This window comes from Acomys minous (assembly GCF_964271855.1).
Source record: "Acomys minous genome assembly, chromosome: 11".
Classification (NCBI taxonomy): Eukaryota; Metazoa; Chordata; class Mammalia; order Rodentia; family Muridae; genus Acomys; species Acomys minous.
The window spans coordinates 485,529-505,880 of record NC_140492.1 but is presented as its reverse complement, the minus strand read 5'-3'; the positions used below and the strand labels follow the sequence as shown (position 1 = coordinate 505,880).

Genomic DNA, 20,352 nt, shown 5'->3' with positions numbered 1-20,352 from the left:
AAAGTCAGGGCCACACTATCAACAGTGTAGATTGTTAGGGAAAAAAAAGGGATTCTTATTTTCAGTATTCTCTTTATGTAATAAACCTTACATATAAAGAAATCTTACATGTAAAATATGATCTTCTTATATGTAAAAATCATACTATTCCATCTATTACCTTTCTCTTCAATTTCTATTTTTACCAGTTTCACTGCAGAGGGATTTTCAAAATGAAACATATTAGCTTCTAGTGTAGAAGTAGTTGTCATAGTTATGAATTTATTTGGCTTAGTTATTTGAACATTTTTAAAAATCAGAGCTGTAAATAGAATCCTTTTTTGAATTCAATGTACTAAAAAGGAAATGTGTAGATCTTTAAAAAGCTGACAGGCTGGCTTTGAATTCCCAGAGATCTGCTTGCCTCTGCCTCCTGAATCCTGGAGTTACCTCTGTGTGCTGCCACACTGGACATTAATTAGTTTTTATTTTAATTTTTTACATGTATTACATCCTGACCACAGTTTCCCCTTCCTCCACTCCTCCAAGTTTTCTCCCATCCCCTCTCCTCCAGATCCCTTCCTCCTCCATTTCCCTTCAAAAACAAAGCAAACCAACCAGCTAAACAAACAAATGAACAAAACCCCAAAATAGCAGGATTCACAGGGATATCAGTCAAACATGGCATAAAAAATACAATAAAACTAGGCACAAACACTCATATCCATACTGATGGAGGCAGCCCAGTGGGAGGAAAGGGGTTCCAAGGAAAGGCAAAACAATTATGGATGCGCTTGACTCACTGATAGGAGTTCCACAAAAACACCGAGCAACACAACCATAACTTATATGCAGAGGACTTAGCTCAGACCCATAGAGGAACCTTGACTCTCATTTTAGTCTCTGTGAACCCATATGAGCCCTACTTGATTCTGTGGGCCTTGTTCTCTCTCTCTCTCTCTCTCTCTCTCTCTCTCTCTCTCTCATGGTGTCCCTCCATCTCTCTTGCTCTAGAATCTTTTCTCTCCCTCTTCTGTGGGGTTCCTGGGCTTTACTCAGGGTTTGGCAGTGGGTCTTTACATCTGTTTCCTCAGCTTCTGAAGGAAGCCCTCTGATGGCAATAGAACTAGGCACTGATCTATGAGTACAGTAGAACGTCATTAGAAATCATTTCACTGAGTTATTTGCCACTTGTGATTGGATCTATCCTGGGTCTCTGGACTGCTCAGCCTCTGGTTCCTGGCCATCTACACAGCGTCGGTGCTGTGTGCCTCCAGTTGGACCAGGCATTTGTTGGCTACTCTTGCATGCAAGACTTATTGTGGGTTGAAGGTTTTGGTTATCCAGTATTTTGAGATTTAATGAGTTAGTCAAAGGCTAGGCATCCTTTGAGAAATGAATGATTTACTACCTAACACAAATTGTGAGGTAATTAAATAAGATATTAATTTTGGTGATATGTACATTTTATGTATACATATATTCTATATACCTGTCCATGGAAACAATCCTATCAGTTCAAAGAACTGACTCTATGTCTGCTCACACATATTTGTGGATAGCTGCCATCACTAAGAAGTAGGCTTGTTGGAAGCAAGAATTCTTTCTTTGTTTATTGTAGCTAGGTTCTCTGCCAATTTATATGATTTAGAGTCAGAGACATTAAGTACAATGCTTCAGATAAAGCCATATGAAGAACATGACATGTCTAAGGGAAAGTCGATTATGCTTGTTGATTGAGGGCCCGAATAGATGCTACTAAATGTTTCCTGCACTTTTGCTAGTATAGAATATGAAGATCAGGATGTGCTTAAAAACAAAATCAATTCACAGTCTTTTTCATAATATCATTACAGATACTGTCTTCTTGAGCTTCCCATCGAGAAACAGTCCACACTTATTTAAATGGGACAGAGCAACAATGTGACAGAATTTATCCTCCTGGGCCTTACCCAGGATCCAACTGGACAAAAAGCATTGTTCGTTGTGTTTTTACTTACATACATCTTGACAATGGTTGGAAACCTGCTCATTGTGGGGACAGTGATTGCCAGCCCTTCATTGGACTCCCCAATGTATTTTTTCCTTGCTTATCTGTCATTCATGGATGCTGTTTATTCCACGTCTACATCACCCAAGTTGATTATGGACTTACTCTCTGACAAAAAGACTATCTCTTTCACAGCTTGGATGGGCCAACTCTTTACTGCACACTTATTTGGTGGTGCTGAGGTCTTCCTCTTGGTGGTGATGGCCTATGATCGCTACGTGGCCATCTGTAAGCCCCTTCACTATTTGACCATCATGAATAGGCAGATTTGCATCCTTCTGTTGGTGATAACCTGGGTGGGTGGATTTGTACACTCTGTAGTGCAATTAATTTTTGTGTCTAATCTCCCTTTCTGTGGACCCAATGTCATTGACCACTTTATCTGTGATATGTACCTACTATTGAGCCTTGCATGCAGTGACACTTACTTCATTGGTCTTACTGTAGTTGCCAATGGTGGAGCAATCTGTATGATCATTTTTATCCTTCTCCTTATCTCCTATGCATTCATCCTAAACTCTCTTAAAAGCTACAGTCAGGAAGGGAGACGTAAAGCCCTGTCTACCTGCAGCTCACACATCACTGTGGTTGTGCTTTTTTTTGTCCCCTGTATTTTTATTTATGTTAGACCAGTGTCTAACTTTCCTATTGATAAATCAATAAGTGTGGTTTTTACAGTTGTCACTCCTGTGTTGAACCCTTTAATATACACTCTGAGAAATGCTGAGATGAAAAATGCTATGCAAAAACTCTGGTGTAAAATATTAACTATGGGTAGAAGAAAAGTGGGTTCTTCACATTGATCACTGTGTTATAGCTATTAAGTAATTAACAGGCAGTAGATTTTAACAAACAATACTGTTGTCCACTTATTTCCTACTTTGTTGATACCTATATTTTGTCTAGCATTCTAAAATATATCAAATTATTTTGTTTTATTTTAGGATGAATCTTATAAAAATTATGGAAGAATATAAAAATAGTTATACTTATATAAGTAAAAATATAAAGCTATGCTTTCATTGAAAAGTGGTTAGTTGTATTCAGTTTATATCAAACTTGAACTTGATATAAATTCATTTGAAAAACTGGTATCAAATAAATAAGAATGATTTCAATGACCTTACCAAACCAGACAGAAAAATGTCCACAAGGCATCAACCCTATAAAATAACTACAGAGAACTGAGTAAAGCTAATTGTTGACAGAATTCTGTCTGTGGCAGAAATGAGGACGTTTTGCCCAGTGGCTGGTTTGCCACATTTGAAGCCATCTCCATAAGGAGGTTCTCTGATGCTCATCATCTTCTTTGAGGTCAGCTGGTGTTGTTAGGAATTAACTTGTCTTATTGTCAAAGAATCTTTAGAATAATAAAATCATCTTTAAATGTCATATTCTGTGGGTCTCTGAGACTTTTGAAGACCTTATTTAACTATTTTACCTTATATATCCATAGAATCATATCTATCTGTTAAACTTAGGATAAATCTTGTGCTAAATCAGACTAGTATTTGACATGACCATGATTTGCATCAATATACAAAGTTCTATACTATGACTTATAGATAACCTTCTTTGTGAGTAACATTAAGGCCTAGAGTTAAGGAGTAGGTTCAATCATTTACCTTTTGTTTTATCCTCCCTCTATTGGGCTAGAAGGCTGAAGATGAGGCTCCAACGTTATAGAGAGTGTTGGGTGACTGTTCAGGCAGTAAACTGTCTCAGTCATTTTTTTTTTTTTACTTTGGAAGCTGCCACCCTGCACTACCAGTTCACTCAGGCATTTAAGTTTTATTCCTTCTCAAGTCTCTGAGGGAGACTGAAGATCAGATAGTTTAGTTTTACAATCAAGTTTAGTTGGTTAGGGGATTAGATCTTTTTAGATCAAGATAAAGGATTTAAGTTATTAGAGATGAGATATGATATATATTGAATTTCATTCAGGAATTTATACCAAACAAGACAGGAAATATGTTTACTTTAAGTTTGACAAGTACAAATAGCCAAATCCCTATGAATGTAACATTTATATAATTCATGATTGTCTCATGGTTCTCCCTGTTGTATGTAGTTTGTTTTATTCATGTTTAATAAAATAAATGTATATGTTAAAAATAAAAGTTTTGTTTTATACATAAAAAATGCTCAGTGTGGAAGAGGATATTCTCCCTAGGGAAAAGCACAATAACTGGTTGTCCAGTGACAAATGGACAACACATAAAATATACATACAAGAAACATTATGTGGACTGAGCAGGTTATATTTAGGAACATAAATGTACATACAGATATATCTATGCACAAAATAACAACTAATGAAAAAGAGGCCATGCTTGAAGGAAAGATGGGAGGGATAAATGGGAGGGCTTGTGGGGAGGAAAGGGAAGGGAGAAATGTAATTAAGTTACAATCTCAAAAATAAAAACAATAGGCAGTTTAAAAAACTAAAAAAATTAAGAGAAATCATTCACTTTATGAGTGATGTAATTTATCTAAAATTTACATAAAATTTCCTAAGTGGGGAGGAAGTAGGAAGAGTTGGAGGAAAAAAAATAATCAAAGCATATGTCACGTACATTGGGTCAGAAGGCTGAAGAAGATTAACATTATTGAGAGTTTTGTGTGAATGCTTAAGTAGCAAACTGTCTCTGTCATCTTCTCATTTGAGAAGCTACTAACCTGCACTCTCTGTATACGCAGGTAATCAATTTTATTCCTTCTCAATTCTCTGACGGGGTTGAAGACCAGATAGTTTAGTTTTACAATGAAGCTTAGTTGTTTAGGGGTTTTGATATTTTTAGGTCTAGATAGATGTTTTAAGTTGATAATTACAAGATTGATAGCTATTGATTTACATTCAGAATTTTAGACTTACCAAGATAGGAAAGATGTTTTCTTCAAGAATGCCAAATACAAATAGCCAGAACACTATAAATGTAACATTCTTATAATGCCTGATTACTTTGTGGTTCTTCTTGCTGTAGGTGGTTTATTTTATATATGTGTAATAATATAAATGTATATGTAAAAAATAAAAAAATTTTTAAATGGAGAAGTAGAGTTTTCATTCTTTGAGGTTTTTCTAGATGGTGGCAGTAAGTGCATACCACATAAATTGATATACAAATATATAACCAAAAATTAAAGTAGATGCCATGAGTTTGAGAGGAGACATGGAAGGGGTTTGAAGGAAGAGAGAGGAGTGGGAATGAATTAGATACAGTGTTCATGTATGAATTTCTCAAAATAAAATAAAAAATTTAAAAAGTGATTTAAAAAACAAGTGCTTATGGTACATAATCAATTTCCAGAAATACATTATTTATCGGAAGATTTTTCCACTTGAGGTCATTATCTGTACATTTGCAGATGATAAGTTTTGGATAGCACACGCAAAATTGTATTTTCCTATAAAGATGAGAAGTATCAGGTGTCTTGGCCATGGACTCGAGGCTAACGTGTGTGAGGCTCCAACAAGGGAGCAGTACTGGAAGTCTTTAGGGCTCATGTGTTGGAAAGTACTTTTTTCTTGACAGCAGTTGCTCAGTTAATACTGGACTGGAATTATGGAAAAATTACAATTTATTTATACATAGATTCAATTTTGTCACACAAAAACCAAAACAATAAAAAGTGTTAAAACATAATTGAAGAATGGTGATTGCTCGTGTTTATAAAAGTTAAAGTGGTAATTAGGGAATTGTGACAAATTGACAATTCTAAGTTATTGTCTCCATGCCTTAGAGTGCCTTTATTAAAGTTTGTTTCACAAAGAAAGGAAGGCTGTTATAAAAATTAAAGTGGTAATTAGGGAATTGTGACAAATTGACAATTCTAAGTTATTGTCTCCATGCCTTAGAGTGCCTTTATTAAAGTTTGTTTCACAAAGAAAGGAAGGCTGTTTTGGTGTGAAACGTTTCGTCTGCAGGAATGGTATGAAATTCTCTGTGACATACTGGAGTACAACTTCTGCCTAAGATAGCATTTGTTCTCACTGGTGGAATCCAAGTTAGACACATGAAGCTAGAAAAACAAGAAAAGTTGTTACAATATACAAAGATTTTCATTTGTTGAGCAATAGGTTAAATACTGAAATTTTACTGAGTTATGTACCTAATTCACATAGACCTTATAGCCCGTGCCCTGATCAAAGCAAGAGATGATAAGAATACACATTGCTAAATTAGGTTATAATATAGGAAGGTTTGGAGGAGATTGTTTTCTAGCTTTATGCTTTACAACTTGATGCTTGCACCTGTTTATAGCTTCAAAGACAGATCTCCTGAATGAAATGAGGCAGTAATGTGGAGGAGACACACAGATGACGCGTCACAGAAGCCTTCTAATGAAGGTGCAGACTCTTCCCACACATGTCCTTTTCGTACTGCCAAGTTGCAGTGTATAGAGCCCACTTGCCTGCTTCTAGTCAAGATACATTTCTCCACAGGGAACTATTATACTCATATATTTATATATATAATATGTTTTTCATGATATATAGTTCTATCCTTTATCCAAAAGTTATTTCAAGAGGTTTATTGTGAACTATGCTTATATTTTCAATTAAATTAGCACAACTCCTGATTATTTGTTTTGGTTCAATATTCACAATGAGATAGTGAAGAACATTACTATCACGTGTTATTTGTTTTAGTTTCATCACTGTCTAGCAAGTACCTAAGATTTAATTTAAAAACAAAACATCAAAATATTGAGAATTAGGTGTTTGAATTTTCCTATGACACAAGTAACAGAAGAAACAAACCTGGAAGCTCATTAAGTTGATGATAGCCAAACAGGTGAGAGAACCGGTGAGTGCAGTGTATTTGGTCCACTGTTCATCCCTCTGTTGCCTCTTTTAAGAATGGATGCTTCCATTGTTATCTGTCTTTGAACACACTGAATATGAAATGTCCAAGGTCATTATAATCATTACATCACTCATCCCAGTTACTACCACTGGACATTTTCTTTTCTTTTCTTTTCTTTTTACTTTATTAATTTATTCTTGTTACATCTCAATGGTTATCCCATCCCTTGTATCCTCCCATTCTTCCCTCCCTCCCATTTTCCCCTTATTCCCCTCCCCTATGACTGTTCCTGAGGGGGATTACCTCCCCCTGTATATGTTCATAGGGTATCAAGTTTCTTCTTGGTAACCTGCTGTCCTTCCTCTGAGTGCCACCAGGTCTCCCCCTCCAGGGGACATGGTCAAAGGTGAGGCACCAGAGTATGTGAGAAAGTAATATCGCACTCTCCACTCTACTGTGGAGAGTGTTCTGTCCATTGGCTAGATCTGGGTAGGGGTTTAAGGTTTACCGCCTGTATTGACCACTGGACATTTTCAAGTAGTAGCAAAGAATTTAGAAATTGCTGTTATAAAATATGTAAAAATAAAATTTCAGAACAATGGAAGAGGAAAAGATTGAAGGCTTTGTTCACGGCATAATTCTTTTATGGGCCCCTTTATATATTCATGGTGAATACTTGTTTTTGTTTTTTGTTTTTGAGCTCTTGTCTGAAACTATGCCTTATAGAAGAGTAATGGGACAGAGAAACAGTGTCACAGAATTTATTCTAGTGGCCTTACTCAGGATCCTGTTGGGATTTAGCAATAGTAGGTTGAAGAGTTTGAGTGGGTAGGATTCAGAGGTCACCTCTTTTGGTCTCTTTATTTTTCAAACTGCAAACAGAAACATAGTTATATTTAGAAAATGACTTGAGCAATGTTGTCTCAGAGCTTTTCCCCACACTATACCGTTTTGTTTTATTTATTTCTGAATCTCTACATTAAAGCTCTAAACACTGTTTTTATTTCAGGACTATATATTCATTATCCATCTTTTTATTCTTCACTTTCTCCAGTCTCACTGCATATCTTATCACAAGAGTCTTAAAAGACCCACAGTTGATTCTAACACAGTGATAAGTAATAGTAATGAATTTGTTTGGTTTAGCTAAATAAAATTAATGAAATCAACCTCATGCATAGAGATGTGGTATGACTTTAGTAAAGGTACATGTGTGATGTAAAGGATTATAGCCCCCCCAAGATAAAAAAGCAAGAAAATAATTGTTCTGGAAAACAATGTGCTGAATATCTTCATAGTTATTTTATGAAATCTAGTATATTAGATTTAATGAATAATTATAAAGAATGGAATTCATTTGTGATATGAAGGCCTGACATTTCAGAGGCAGTTGGATTGTCATCTAGTTTGGTGTAGGTGTTATATATCAGTTTTACAGTCAGATAAAGTTATTCCCACAAATATAACAGCTCAAAGAATTGACTATATTTCTATATTTGTTGTTAGCTTCCATCATTAGAAACTGTAGTATTGGCAGCAGGAGCCCTTTTCATTTGTAACTGCTGACATATTTGTCTGTCTATGACATGTGTAAATAATTGGTTATTAAGAACAACAGACAGTGCTCCATATCTCCTTTACATACTATCAACTAAGATTCAACTAACTTATTTTACAACTAAATATTAAGATTTAGAGACAAAACCATGAAGCCAAAGCCTCAAAAGACATCATGTAACTGAAAATAGAAATACAGAGGGAAGGCATATTAGGCACTTTGGAATTGGATGTCCAGCAGAGCTTACTAAGTACTATAGCATGCTCTCTGCTATAGAAGATAGAACCGAGGACAATTCACAGCAGGTCCTGTTTCTTACGGTATTGTCTAAAACAAGCTTATATAAGACTAATGGGACAGAGTAATAAATGCCACAGTCTTTTTTTCTCTTGTGCCTCACTCAAAATCCTGCCGGATAAAAAAATATTATATGTCATGTTTCTAGACATTCACATTGTGACAATTGTGGTGCAATCTGTTCATTGTAGGGACAGTGATTACCAGCCTGTCTTTGGCACCCTCCATGTACTTGTTCCTTGGCTGTCAGTTACTGATACCGTTTACCCCAATGGTACTTTACCAAAGTAAGTATGGACTTCGTGTGAAAAAAATATTTTTAACTTCCATGGTTCATCTCTTTGTAGAGCACAGTTTCTCCGATGCTGATGTCTTTCATCTGATAGAGTTTATGAATGAGATATAGCAATCGCTTAGCCCTTCGAGCATTCATCCAAGAACTGTCAGGTTTGTATTTTTTAAAAAAACTCATTTATTTATTCACTTAACATCCTGGTCATAGCACCCGCCCTCCTCTCCTCCCAGTCCCATTCTCCCTTCCTCTTCCCCCTCTCCTATTCCTCAGAAAAGGGGGTCCCCCTACCAACAACTCATCAAATCACATCAGGGCTGTATCCATACTCTTACACTGTGGCCTGGCAAGGCAGTCCTGTCAGGGGAAGTGATTAAAAAACATGCAACAGAGTCCATGTCAGAGATAGCACCAGTTTCCCCTTACTAGTGGATCCACGTGAAGCCTGAGCTGCCCATCAGCTACATCTATGTAAAGGACCTAGATCCAGACCAAGCATGGTCCTTGCTTGGTGCTTCAGACTTCATAGATCACTCTGGGCCCTGGTTTGTTGGCTCTGTTAGTCTTCTGGTGGAGCTTGTCTCCTCTGGGTACTTTTATCCTTCCCCTCATTTTTTTTTTTACTAGACTCCCTATGTTTCACCCAGTGCTTGGCTGTGAGTCTGTTTTGAACCCCTGCTGGGTGGAGCCTCTCAGAGGACAACTCTGCTGGCTCCTGTGTGCAAACATAGAACAGTATCTTTAATAGTGACTGGGCTTAACTCTCTTCCATGGGGTAGGTCTTGGGTTGTCTGCTCTATTTTTATTCCTGCACATCTTGTAGTAAGGGTATGTTTTGGATCAGAGATTTGTGGGTGAGTTGGTGTTCTCCTTCCTCCACTAAGAGTCTTGTCAGTTAGAGGGTGTCCTCTTCAGTCTCCAAGGCCCCTGATACTAGGAGTCTCAGCTAGAGTTACCTCCATATGCTCACAGAGGCCTAGTCTGACTTATGTCTCCAGCTTGTGACAAAGATGCCCCATCCACAGTTTCTTTGCTTTGCAGGCATTCTTTCCTCCTGCCCACGCTCTCCCCAGGTCTGATCTCCACCCTTATTTCACGTTGCCTTCCCTATCCTGCCTTGTTCCCTCTCTTCAACCACTACCTCTGTCTATTATGTTTCCCATTCTGAGAGATATTTAATTGTAGATACAGTGGTATAGAATTCAACTGTAAATTTATTATTCACACATACACACACACACACTCTCTCTATATATATATGTATAGAATGTGTGTGTGTGTGTGTGTGTGATATTTCTACTCTAATATAACTCATATAACCCATATAACTCAATTATGATGCAAGATTTACTTCCAATACTTAGAAAGTGCTATCATAGGCTGCTTAGGATAAATAAGTTATACAAGTTAATTGTTAGCTGATTAAATCATGGTCATGTTAATCACTAGTCTACTTTTATCACAAGAATATGCATCTTAGGTAGGGCAGATAGATATTATTCTATAGAAAGATTAGGTAGGATAGTTATATAAGGTCTTCAAAAACCTCAGAGGCGTGCAGTATGTGGCACTTTAAAACGTTTTTTATTATTTTAAAAATTCACTGACAATGAGACAGGTTAATGTTTGGCAATACCCGGCCTACCTTAAAGAAGATGATGAGTATCAAAGAACCTCCTTATTGAGATGGCTTCAAATGTGGCAAATAAGCTATTGGAAAAAATGTCCTCATTTCTACCACAGATGGAATTCTGCCTTTAAAAAAGGGCAAGCTTGGGTGCAGGCAAAGTTGATGTCCAAACACTGCCAAGACAGGGTAATCAAGTCCTCAACAGTTCCCGCCTCACAAATACATCTGTCAGATATATTGAGCCAGAAGTCTGAAGAAGACGCCCCAACATTTTGGAGAGTTTTGGGTGACTATTCAGGTAGAAAACTGTCTCTGTCATCTTCTCATTTGGAAAGTTGCTAACCTGCACTCCCGGTATACTCAGGTAATCAAGTTTATTCCTTGAAGACAAGATAGCTTAGTTTTGCAATGAAGCTTAGTTGTTTAGGGTCAAAGACACTTTTAGGTCTAGATAGACATTTTAAGTTGATAATGACAATATGTGATGGAGATTGATTTGCATTCGGAATTTTAGATACACCAAGATAGGAAAGATGTTTTTTTCAAGGCTGTCAAATACAAATAGCCAAAACACTAAGAATGAAACATTTATATAATTTGTGATTGAGTCATGGTTATTTTTGATATATGTAGTTAATTGTATATATGTGGAAGAATATAAATGTACATGTAAAAGATAAAAATTAAAATAAAAACAAACAAACAAAAAACCAAAACCAACCAAACAGAAAAGAATTCTCCCTTGAGTTCTCCTTGTTAATCATGTTCTTGGGTCTGTTCACTGTAGTATGTTTACCCTGTAGTAAATGGACAGAATATGCTTATAAATGAGCACATACCATCAGTGTCTTTCTGGGTCTGGGTTATTTCACTCAGGATAATCTTTTTTAGTTCCATCCATTTGCCTGCAAATTTCATGATTTCCTTTTTTTTTTTAAATGGAAAAGTAGTATAACATTGTGTAAATGTGCCACTGTTGGTGTATTTTTTAAATGTATTTTGATGTTAGGACCCTTAAGTCTCTTTCTCCCTTCTCCATAATCCCTTCCAATACCCGAAAACCAGGTAGGAGAAAATCATGTTATTGGGGAGAGGGGTCGTGTTTTTTCTTAGCTACTTCCTGCTGTTGAGGGCCATCAAGTTCCTAGTTTCAGGACACCTCCAACTTCTTCTCATTCAACTGCATTAACAGCAACCAGGAGAAGCAGGGGGAAAGCACCAGAAGCCTCCCTCTTTCTTTGAGCTCCCAGTCTCCCTCCTGACCTGGCCTGGCCTTTAGCCTCTGAGCAAATGCCATGTCTTTCCATAAGGCACGTCACAGTGGACAAATATCACTTTTCCTCTCAGGAGGAAGTTATCAGCTGTGGACAAAGTGGAGCAGCCTCCATATCCCACACCTGTGAGTAAAACAAAAACATATTTACATATAAACCAAGACTTGCACAAAATACCACAGATTAATTATCAATTATTCATTTGAAGGACATCTAGGTTGTATCCAGATTCTGGTTATTACAAATAAAGCTGCTTTTAACAGAGTTGAGCAAATGTCCTTGTCGTATGGTGGAACACCTTTTGGGTGTAGCCCAGTAGTGGTATAGCTGGGACTTGAGATAGAGCTATTCCCAATTTTCTGAGAAAGTGCCAGATTGATTTCCAAAGTGGTGTACAAGCTTGCACTCCCACCAGAAATGAAAGAGTGTTCTCCATTCTCCACATCCTTGCCAGCATGTGCTGTCACTTGAGTGTTTGAATTAGCTATTCTGACAGGTGTAAGATGGAATCTCAGAGGTGTTTTTGTTTGCATTTCCCTGATACTAAAGACACTGAGCTTTTCTTTAAGTGCTTCTTGGCCATTTGAGATTCCTCTGTTGATAATTCTCTGTTTAGCTCTATGCCTCATATTTAATTGAATTATTTGGTTTGTTGGTGCTTACTTTTTTGAATTCTTTAAATATTTTAGATATCAGCCCTTTGTCATATGTAGGACTGGTGAAGATCTTTTCCCAATCTGTAGATGGTCTTTATGTTCTGTTGGCAGTGATGTTTGCCTTACAGAAGCTTTTCGGTTTCATGTGTTCCCATTTATTAATTGTTGATTTTGGAGACTGAGCTGTTGGTGTTCTATTCAGGAAGTTGTCTCTTGTGCCGATGAATTCAAGGCTCTTTTCCACTTTCTCTTCTAATAGATTTAGTGTATCTGGTTTTATGTTGAGGTCTTTTTTGATCCACTTGGACTTGAGTTTTTTATTCAGAGTGATAAATATGAATCTATTTGCATTTTCTACATGTAGACTTAGTTAGACCAGCACCATGTGTTGAAGATGCTGTCATTTTTGCGTTGTATAGTTTTGACTTCTTTGTCAAAGAACAAGTGTCTATAGGCATGTGGATTTATTTTTGGGTCTTCCATTCGATTCCATTCATCTACCAGTCTGTTTTTATGCCACTGACATACAGTTTTTATTACTGTTGCTCTATAGTACACCTTGAGTATTTTTGCATCAATGTTCATGAGGGAAATGCGCCTGAAATTCTATTTCTTGGGTCTTTGTGTGGTTTAGGTATCAAGGTGATTGTGGCCTCACAGAATGAGTTTGGCAATGTTCCTTTTGTTTATATTTTGTTGAATAGTTTGAGGAGTACTGGTAATAGATCTTTGAGTGTCTGGTAGAATACTGCTCTGAAACCATCTGGCAGGGGACTTTTGGGGGGCGGGTAGGAGACTTTTGATGACTGCTTCTATTTCCATAGGGGATATAGGACTATTTGATTTGTTTACCTGATCTTGATTCAGCTTTGCTAAATGGAATCAATCAAGAAAATTGTCCATTTCATTAAGATTTTCAAATTTTGTGGCATATAGGTTTTAAAAAGTAATATCTAGTGATTCTTTTGATTTGTTTCATGTTTGTTGTTATGTCCTCCTCTTCATTTCTAATTTTGTTGATTTGGATTGTGTCTTCCTTCCTCTTGGTTATTTTGTTTAAAGGTTTGTCTATCTCATTGATTTTCTCAGAGAACCTGCTCTTGGTTTAGTTGATTCTTTACATTGTTCTTTTTGTTTCTAATTTGTTCATTTCAACCCTGAGTTTGATTATTTCTAACCTCTACTCATGTTGGGTATGTTTGCTTTATTTTTTTCTAGGACATTCAAGTGTGCTGTTAAGTTGCTTGTGTGCAATGTCTCCAGTTTCTGTATGACGGCACTTAGTACTATGAACTTTCCTCTTAGCACTGCTTTCATGATGTCCCATAGGTTTGGGTATGTTGTGCTGTCATTTTCATTTAATTTTAGGAAGTCTTTAATTTCTTTCTCACTTCTTCCCTGACCCAGTTTTCCTTGAGTGGAGAGTTGTTCAGTTTCCATGTGTATGTAGGGTTTTGTTATTTCTGTTGTAGTTGATGTTAAGCTTAATCCGTGGTTATAAGATACAAGGGATAATTCAAATCTTCTTTATCTATTGCTTGGTGACCAACTATATGGTCAAGTTTGGAGAAGGCTCTGTGGGGTGCTGAGAAGAGGATATATTCTTTTGTGTTTGAGTGAAAGGTTCTGTATATGTCTGTTAGGCCCATTTGATTAATGAAATGTTAGTGTCATTATTTCTGTTTAGTGTTTGTTTTGTTGACCTGTCCTTTGACAAGATTGGGGTGTTGAAGTCTCCCACTATTAATGTGTGGGGATAGATGTGTGGTTTAAACTTTATCGATGTGTCTTTTCCAAATGTGCGTGCCCATGCATTTAGGTCATAGTGTTCAGAAATGAAATGTCATCTTGGTGGATTTCTCCTTTGATGAGTATGAAGTGTCCTTCCTTGTCTCTTTAGATTAATTTTGGTTGAAAGTCTATTTTATTGGATATTATAATGGCTACTTCAGGTGTTTCTTGGGTACTTTCCTTAGAAAAAATTTTCTAGGCCTTTACTCTCAGGTAATGTCTATCTTTATTGCTGAGGTGTGTCTCTTGTATGCAGCAGGATGATGGGTCTTACTTTGTTATAGTACAATTATGGACACACAAACCACTCAGAAACTAATCACAGATAGATATGGATGGTTTATATTGACTTGTCATGACCAGGGATACAGATAGAACTCAGAAGCCTAACTTTGATATCAAACAGTTTTAGGGCAGTCTTTTATAAGAAAAGTAAGAACAGATGACAAAGGGAGAAGGGCAGTAATACATTTTGACTAACTGTATTACAATTTTACAATATTACAATTTTGGCTAACTAGACAAAGTGTTATCAGCTAACCTTTAAGCTTATTGGTCCCAAATGAGGTAAGTGAGGCAGTAGTTAGGGTCTTTCAGAGTACATCCAAAGTGTAGCCAGGTGTGTGGATAGCAAAAGTTCAAACAGAGTGCAGCCAGAGCATATAAGTGTATAGAAAGCAAAGTACATAATTGAATCATCTAGTGTAGGTCAACTTGACCCCCTAGCAGGGAATGTTAGTATCAGCTATGAACAACAGCTTCTAGAAAGCAGAGTTGAAAAGTTTAAAAGTTTTAAACTTAATTTCACCTTATAAGATGAACACAGAAATGGTGACAGCTATATCAAAGAGTAGATTTCAACAGTTTACAAATCCACCCTGTTAGTCTGTGTTTTCTATGTTGGGGAATTAAGTCCATTGATGTTGAGAGACATTAATGATCAGTGACTGTTAGTTTCTTTTCTTTTGATGTTGGTTGTGGTTGTGTGTTTGTGTTTTTGTCTTCTTTTGGTTTTGCTGAAGTAAAGTTATTTATATCCTGTAGGTGTTTTGGGTGTAGTTAACCTCTTTGGATGGGCGTTTTCCATTTAGTATACTCTGTAGGGCTGGATTTGTGTATAGCTATTGCTTAAATTTGGTTCAGTCATGGGATATCTTGTTTTCTCCATCTATGATGATTAAACATTTTGCTGGGTATAGTAGTTTGGATAGGCATCCGTTGTCTCTTAGGGCTGGCAAGACATCTGCCCAGGCCATTCTAGGTTTTTCAGTCTCCGTTGAGAAGTCAGGTGTGATTCTGAAAGGTTTGCCATTGTATGTTACTTGGCCATTTTCCCCTACAGCTTTAAATATTTTTCTTTGTTCTGTACATTTAGTCTTTTGGTTACTGTGCATCAGGAGGATTTTTCTTTCCTGGTCCAATCTGTTTGGTATTCTGTAGGATTCTGTAGGCTTCTTGTATGCTTATAGGTATTTCTTTCTTTAGAGTGAGGAAATTTTTATGATTTTGTTGAGATATTTTTTGAGCCTTGGAGCTAGGAGTCTTCTCTTTCTTTTGTTCCTATTATCCTTGGGTTTTGTCTTTTCATGGTGCCCTTGAATTCTTGGACTTTTTATATCAGGCATTTTTTAGATTTAACATTTTCTTTGATGGATGCATCAATTTCCTCCATTGTATCCTCTACACCAGAGATCCTTCCCTCTATCTCTTGTGATCTGTTGGTGATGGTTCCTCTGTGGTTCCTGTTATCTTCCCTAAGTTCCCCCTCTTTGGTGTTTCCTTCATTGTGCTTTCTTTATTGCTTTCATTTCCATCTTCAGATCTTGAATCCTTTTATTGATTTTCTTCACCTGTTATTTGTATTTTTCTGTGTTTCACTGCGTGATTTATTCATTTCCTCTTTTAAAGACTCAATATATTTGGCTGTAACTTCCTGTACTTCTTTAAAGGCTTCATCTTTAAAGGCCATCAACATCTTCATTAGCATAGCTTTAATGTCATTTTCCTGTGTTTCAGTTGTGTCATGGTATCTAGGGCTGCTTGTGAGTGGGTAACTGTTTTGTAGATCCCCTGATGCTCTTGCTTTTGTTGATAGTGTTTTTATGTTGGCTTTTAGACATCTAGTTGTCTCTGGATGGTAGTTCCTGGTGCCCACTAGAATAGCCCCGGGCAGGGAACTGGATGTTCTTGCAGGAGCCCTCCTTAGATTGATGCATTTAATCTCTGGTGTTAATTCTCAGAGAACTGCCTGTAGCTCTCCTCTGATGTATGATCCTCAGGGTTGGCTGGTCTCTTCAGGAGTCTGGGGGCTCTCCTCTTGCCAGGGGAAGTTCTGGAGTCATCTGACTCACCACTGGCTCTCTTGTTCCAAGGTCAATGAGCTCTCACTGCCCAGACACTATGCTTAGACACTGTGTTCACTGTGCGCAGCCTTGGGCAGGAAGCTGCATGTTCCTGCAAGTGCCTCCTTAGGTTGTTCAATATGGTCTCTGATTGGCGGTTGGTTCTAAGGGCTCTCCTCAGATGTAGGATCCTCAGGGCCAGCTGGGCTCCTCTGGAGACTGGGGGCCCTCCTATCATCATGGGGTATCCTGGAGTCAGTCACTCCTGCACTGGCTCTCTTGCTCCAAGATGAACAAGCTCCTGCTGCCAAGACACTCTGTTCAAATACTGAGCTTGCTGGGCGCTACCATCTTGGAGAACCACTGAGATCAGATGTCTGGTTGTTCTCTGTCCTGGCCCATGGGACAAATCAAACAGGGTTCCCTGGAAGAGTGAGTGGGAATTGAAAGTAGGGGACAGAGACATGAGAAATATTGAATCAAGTCTGGAGATTTCTGATCAAGACTCTCTTTAATACAGGCGAGTAGATTTTATATAGCAAAGTCACACAAGCTCTATTGTAATCTCACTTCCCATAGGCTCCAAGCAAAATATAATCCTCTGAATAGTTCCCTGTAAGAACTTCCTTAATCCTCTGGGTAGTTCCTTGTAAGAGCTTCCCTATTTCTCTGCATAGTTCCCTGTAAGAACTTCCCTATTTCTCTCAAAGACAAACAATCCAAAGATAGCCTAAACATAAGACTTCCTTTAGCAAAGGACAACAACCTGAAGGTCACAGCCTGCAGCCTAAGCTCAGGATTTCTAACATGGCTGAATTTAACATGGCTCCCCACAGTTCTCCTTTGGGAGATGGGTTTGCTCTATGGAACAGTAGCTGTGTCTGTCTCCATGGATCCCAGGTGTCTGGGGGCTCAAGACAGGAGTTGTGTACCTTCGTATCTGGAAGTTGGGAGTATGTGGATTGCCGGAGGCTGAAACCACACTCAAGTATAACAGAGTCTTTTCCCAGGATTAGCTGGGTGACCTACGGTTGGACCCACTGTTTCCCCCACCATAGGCTTTGCTCTCTGCTGTCAATACCTCTATAGTTCAGCTTGAGCTGAGCCAAGACTGTCATTCTGTGGCTATCACTGTCTTTGGGAAAATTAGGACTCCCTTGAGCTTGACTCAAAAGAATATTCAACATTATCATGCATTTTCTCAATACACACACATACAAAATAGGTATTTACATTGTCCAAATATATAATTTGAATCCTGCTTCTTTGTTTAATATTTTCTATTGAATATTCTCTCATTACTTAATTTCATCCTAAATAAACACAAGTTTAATGGTTATTTAATTTTTTGAAAAAGAATATATGAAAAGCACAAATTAGATTAGATGGGTTTAAAGAAACCCACAATTTGGGTAGGAAAGATAGGCACGATGGATCCGGTGGAGATGGGAGAGAGGCAAGTGGTGAATACGATCAAAACACAGTATGTGAAATTCTCAAAAGTCAAAATAGAAAATTATTAAAAACTCAAATTTTATTTAAAAAATTAAGGTTGGCAAATGAGAAAGAACATGTGAAATTTGTGTTTCTGAAACTGAGTGATCTTACTTAATATAATCTTTCTTTTTAATGTTTGTACATATGTATGCAAAACAGGTGTAGGGAAAAACTAGATAAGAGACAAGGTATAGAAAAACTGAAGTAGAATAAGGTAAAAAGGACCAATTTAGTGATTTACTTAGTGATTTACTTAGAGAACTTCTTGTACTGCCTGTTTGTTAAGCATGACTTCATTCACAATCTAGAAGAGAATGACCTGGAGAAACAGGTAAGCCAATGGGCAGTTACTCTTGACACCTGCTGACTGGTGCTATATGTTATGTAATTTGAATAAATTATAATAGATTAAAATAAAAAAGAACACTAAAAAAATAAAATAAAATTACCCTTACCTTTTGTCCTATCTTGTGGTTTTAAAGTATGAGATAAGAGAGACAGGTGGATCTGTGAGATTGAGACCAGCCCGGTCTATAGATGAGGTCCAGGACAGCCAAGGCTACACAGAGAAACTCTGTCTTGAAAAAAAAAAAAAGAAACTCAACCAGAGACAGAGACATTTCAGGAGCTATCCTGACTTTGTCCTGCCAATGAAATCTCTCTTCCTTTCTCATTCATGTCAGAGTGCTTACTCCAAAGAGATCCTTGGAAAAAAATAAGAGGTATTGATGAAGGGGAAAGTGAGAGGTCACATGAGACATGAAGTGGAAAATCTGTTACTAGGGGGTGGAAAGGACCAAGGGAAGAAAAAGGATAGGGATGGAAATGGGAAGGAGCTACAAAACTTTCACTTGAAAAATTCTATAATGAAAAATATTTCTCTTTATGCTAACAAAACTAAAATATAGTGGATACAGCTAAGTACAATACAGTTTGCACTTGGTTGGCTCCATAATTTACATGATAGTAAATTACGTTATTGATGAATTTCAAGTACCTGAGTGAGTTGTAGAGAAAGACAATGAAATTGCCTATAGTAAATGAAACAGCTTTTACTACTGAATACGGTGACAATAAAATCTACCATCCATGCAATAGAAATTTTCTCTTGGGTAATTAGGATGTAAAGAGGGCCCTAGGGACTATCCTGTAACTCTGTTTACTAAATTCTGACTTTCAAGACAACATGAAGAAACAGATAATAGCAAATAATATCTTGAATTTACACACACACACACACACACACACACACACACACACACACATATATATATATATATAATTTGTCCAACACAGATTCTGAGGATGATATTCCAAATCAGAATCTGATGCCTACAACTCTAAAGCCCTAATAATTCAGGAACCCATTGTCTCTCAATGTAAGATTTACAAAACAAAACAAAACTGCTTTTGGCATAGGAGACCCACACTTTCTGATTGCTACTTTTTGATATTTTTTCACAAAAAACATTCAATTGTGTGGAGACTTTAAAACTAGCAGATTTTTTTTTGTTATTTGTTTGTTAGTTTTGTTTTCTTTTCCTTTTGAAGAAGTCGAGGAACAAAACACTGATTTTCTTTAAGTTTCATGTTTAAAATGAGCTCTATAATTACTTTTGTTCCCAGTTTCTATTTCCTCTACTCTTACTAATGTAGCTTACAGATTTTCAGGAGAAATTTTACTTTCTACATAGCCTAGCCATTGTTCATAGTTGTGAATTTTCTTACCTCTTCTAAATAAAATTTTCTGAAAACCAATATAATCAATATAACTGTGCTATGAATTCAGGTTAGACAATCAAACAATGGGCAGGATAACTTTTGAAAAATCAGACAGCCTGAGGCATGTGAGGCAATTATTCCAGGTAACAATATGGGAAATATATTTTCATTTATTTTATGGAGGCTACTACCTTGGGACTTAGTGAGTGACTCATGGAGACTGGTCAACTTTCAGATAAATTGACAGACTGCCTAACGAGTAGTAGGATGAAACTGTATTCAGTGATAAGTTTCAGGAAGGGTGATAAGTTTGGAGCTACACAAATTACATTGTGAAGTTATACCTATAAATCTATCATCTAAAAAAAAACTTGCTTTGCATATTTCTATAGTTCTAGGTAACCACCACAATAGCAAGTACATGAGTTGGCTGCAGAAACCCTTTCCTGCTTA

At 37.1% G+C, this 20,352-nt stretch overlaps 1 protein-coding gene across 1 annotated transcript in view; it reads left to right on the top strand.

Annotated features, from left to right (window-relative positions):
* LOC311608801 (uncharacterized protein) overlaps positions 1 to 20,352 on the top strand; it is a 47,588-nt gene that overhangs the window by 7,102 nt on the left and 20,134 nt on the right. The window contains exons 2-3 of the mRNA XM_084801438.1: positions 1,894 to 2,785; positions 8,887 to 8,982. Coding sequence (XP_084657564.1) covers positions 1,894 to 2,785; positions 8,887 to 8,982 — 988 coding nt within the window. The remainder of the gene's footprint in view (positions 1 to 1,893; positions 2,786 to 8,886; positions 8,983 to 20,352) is intronic.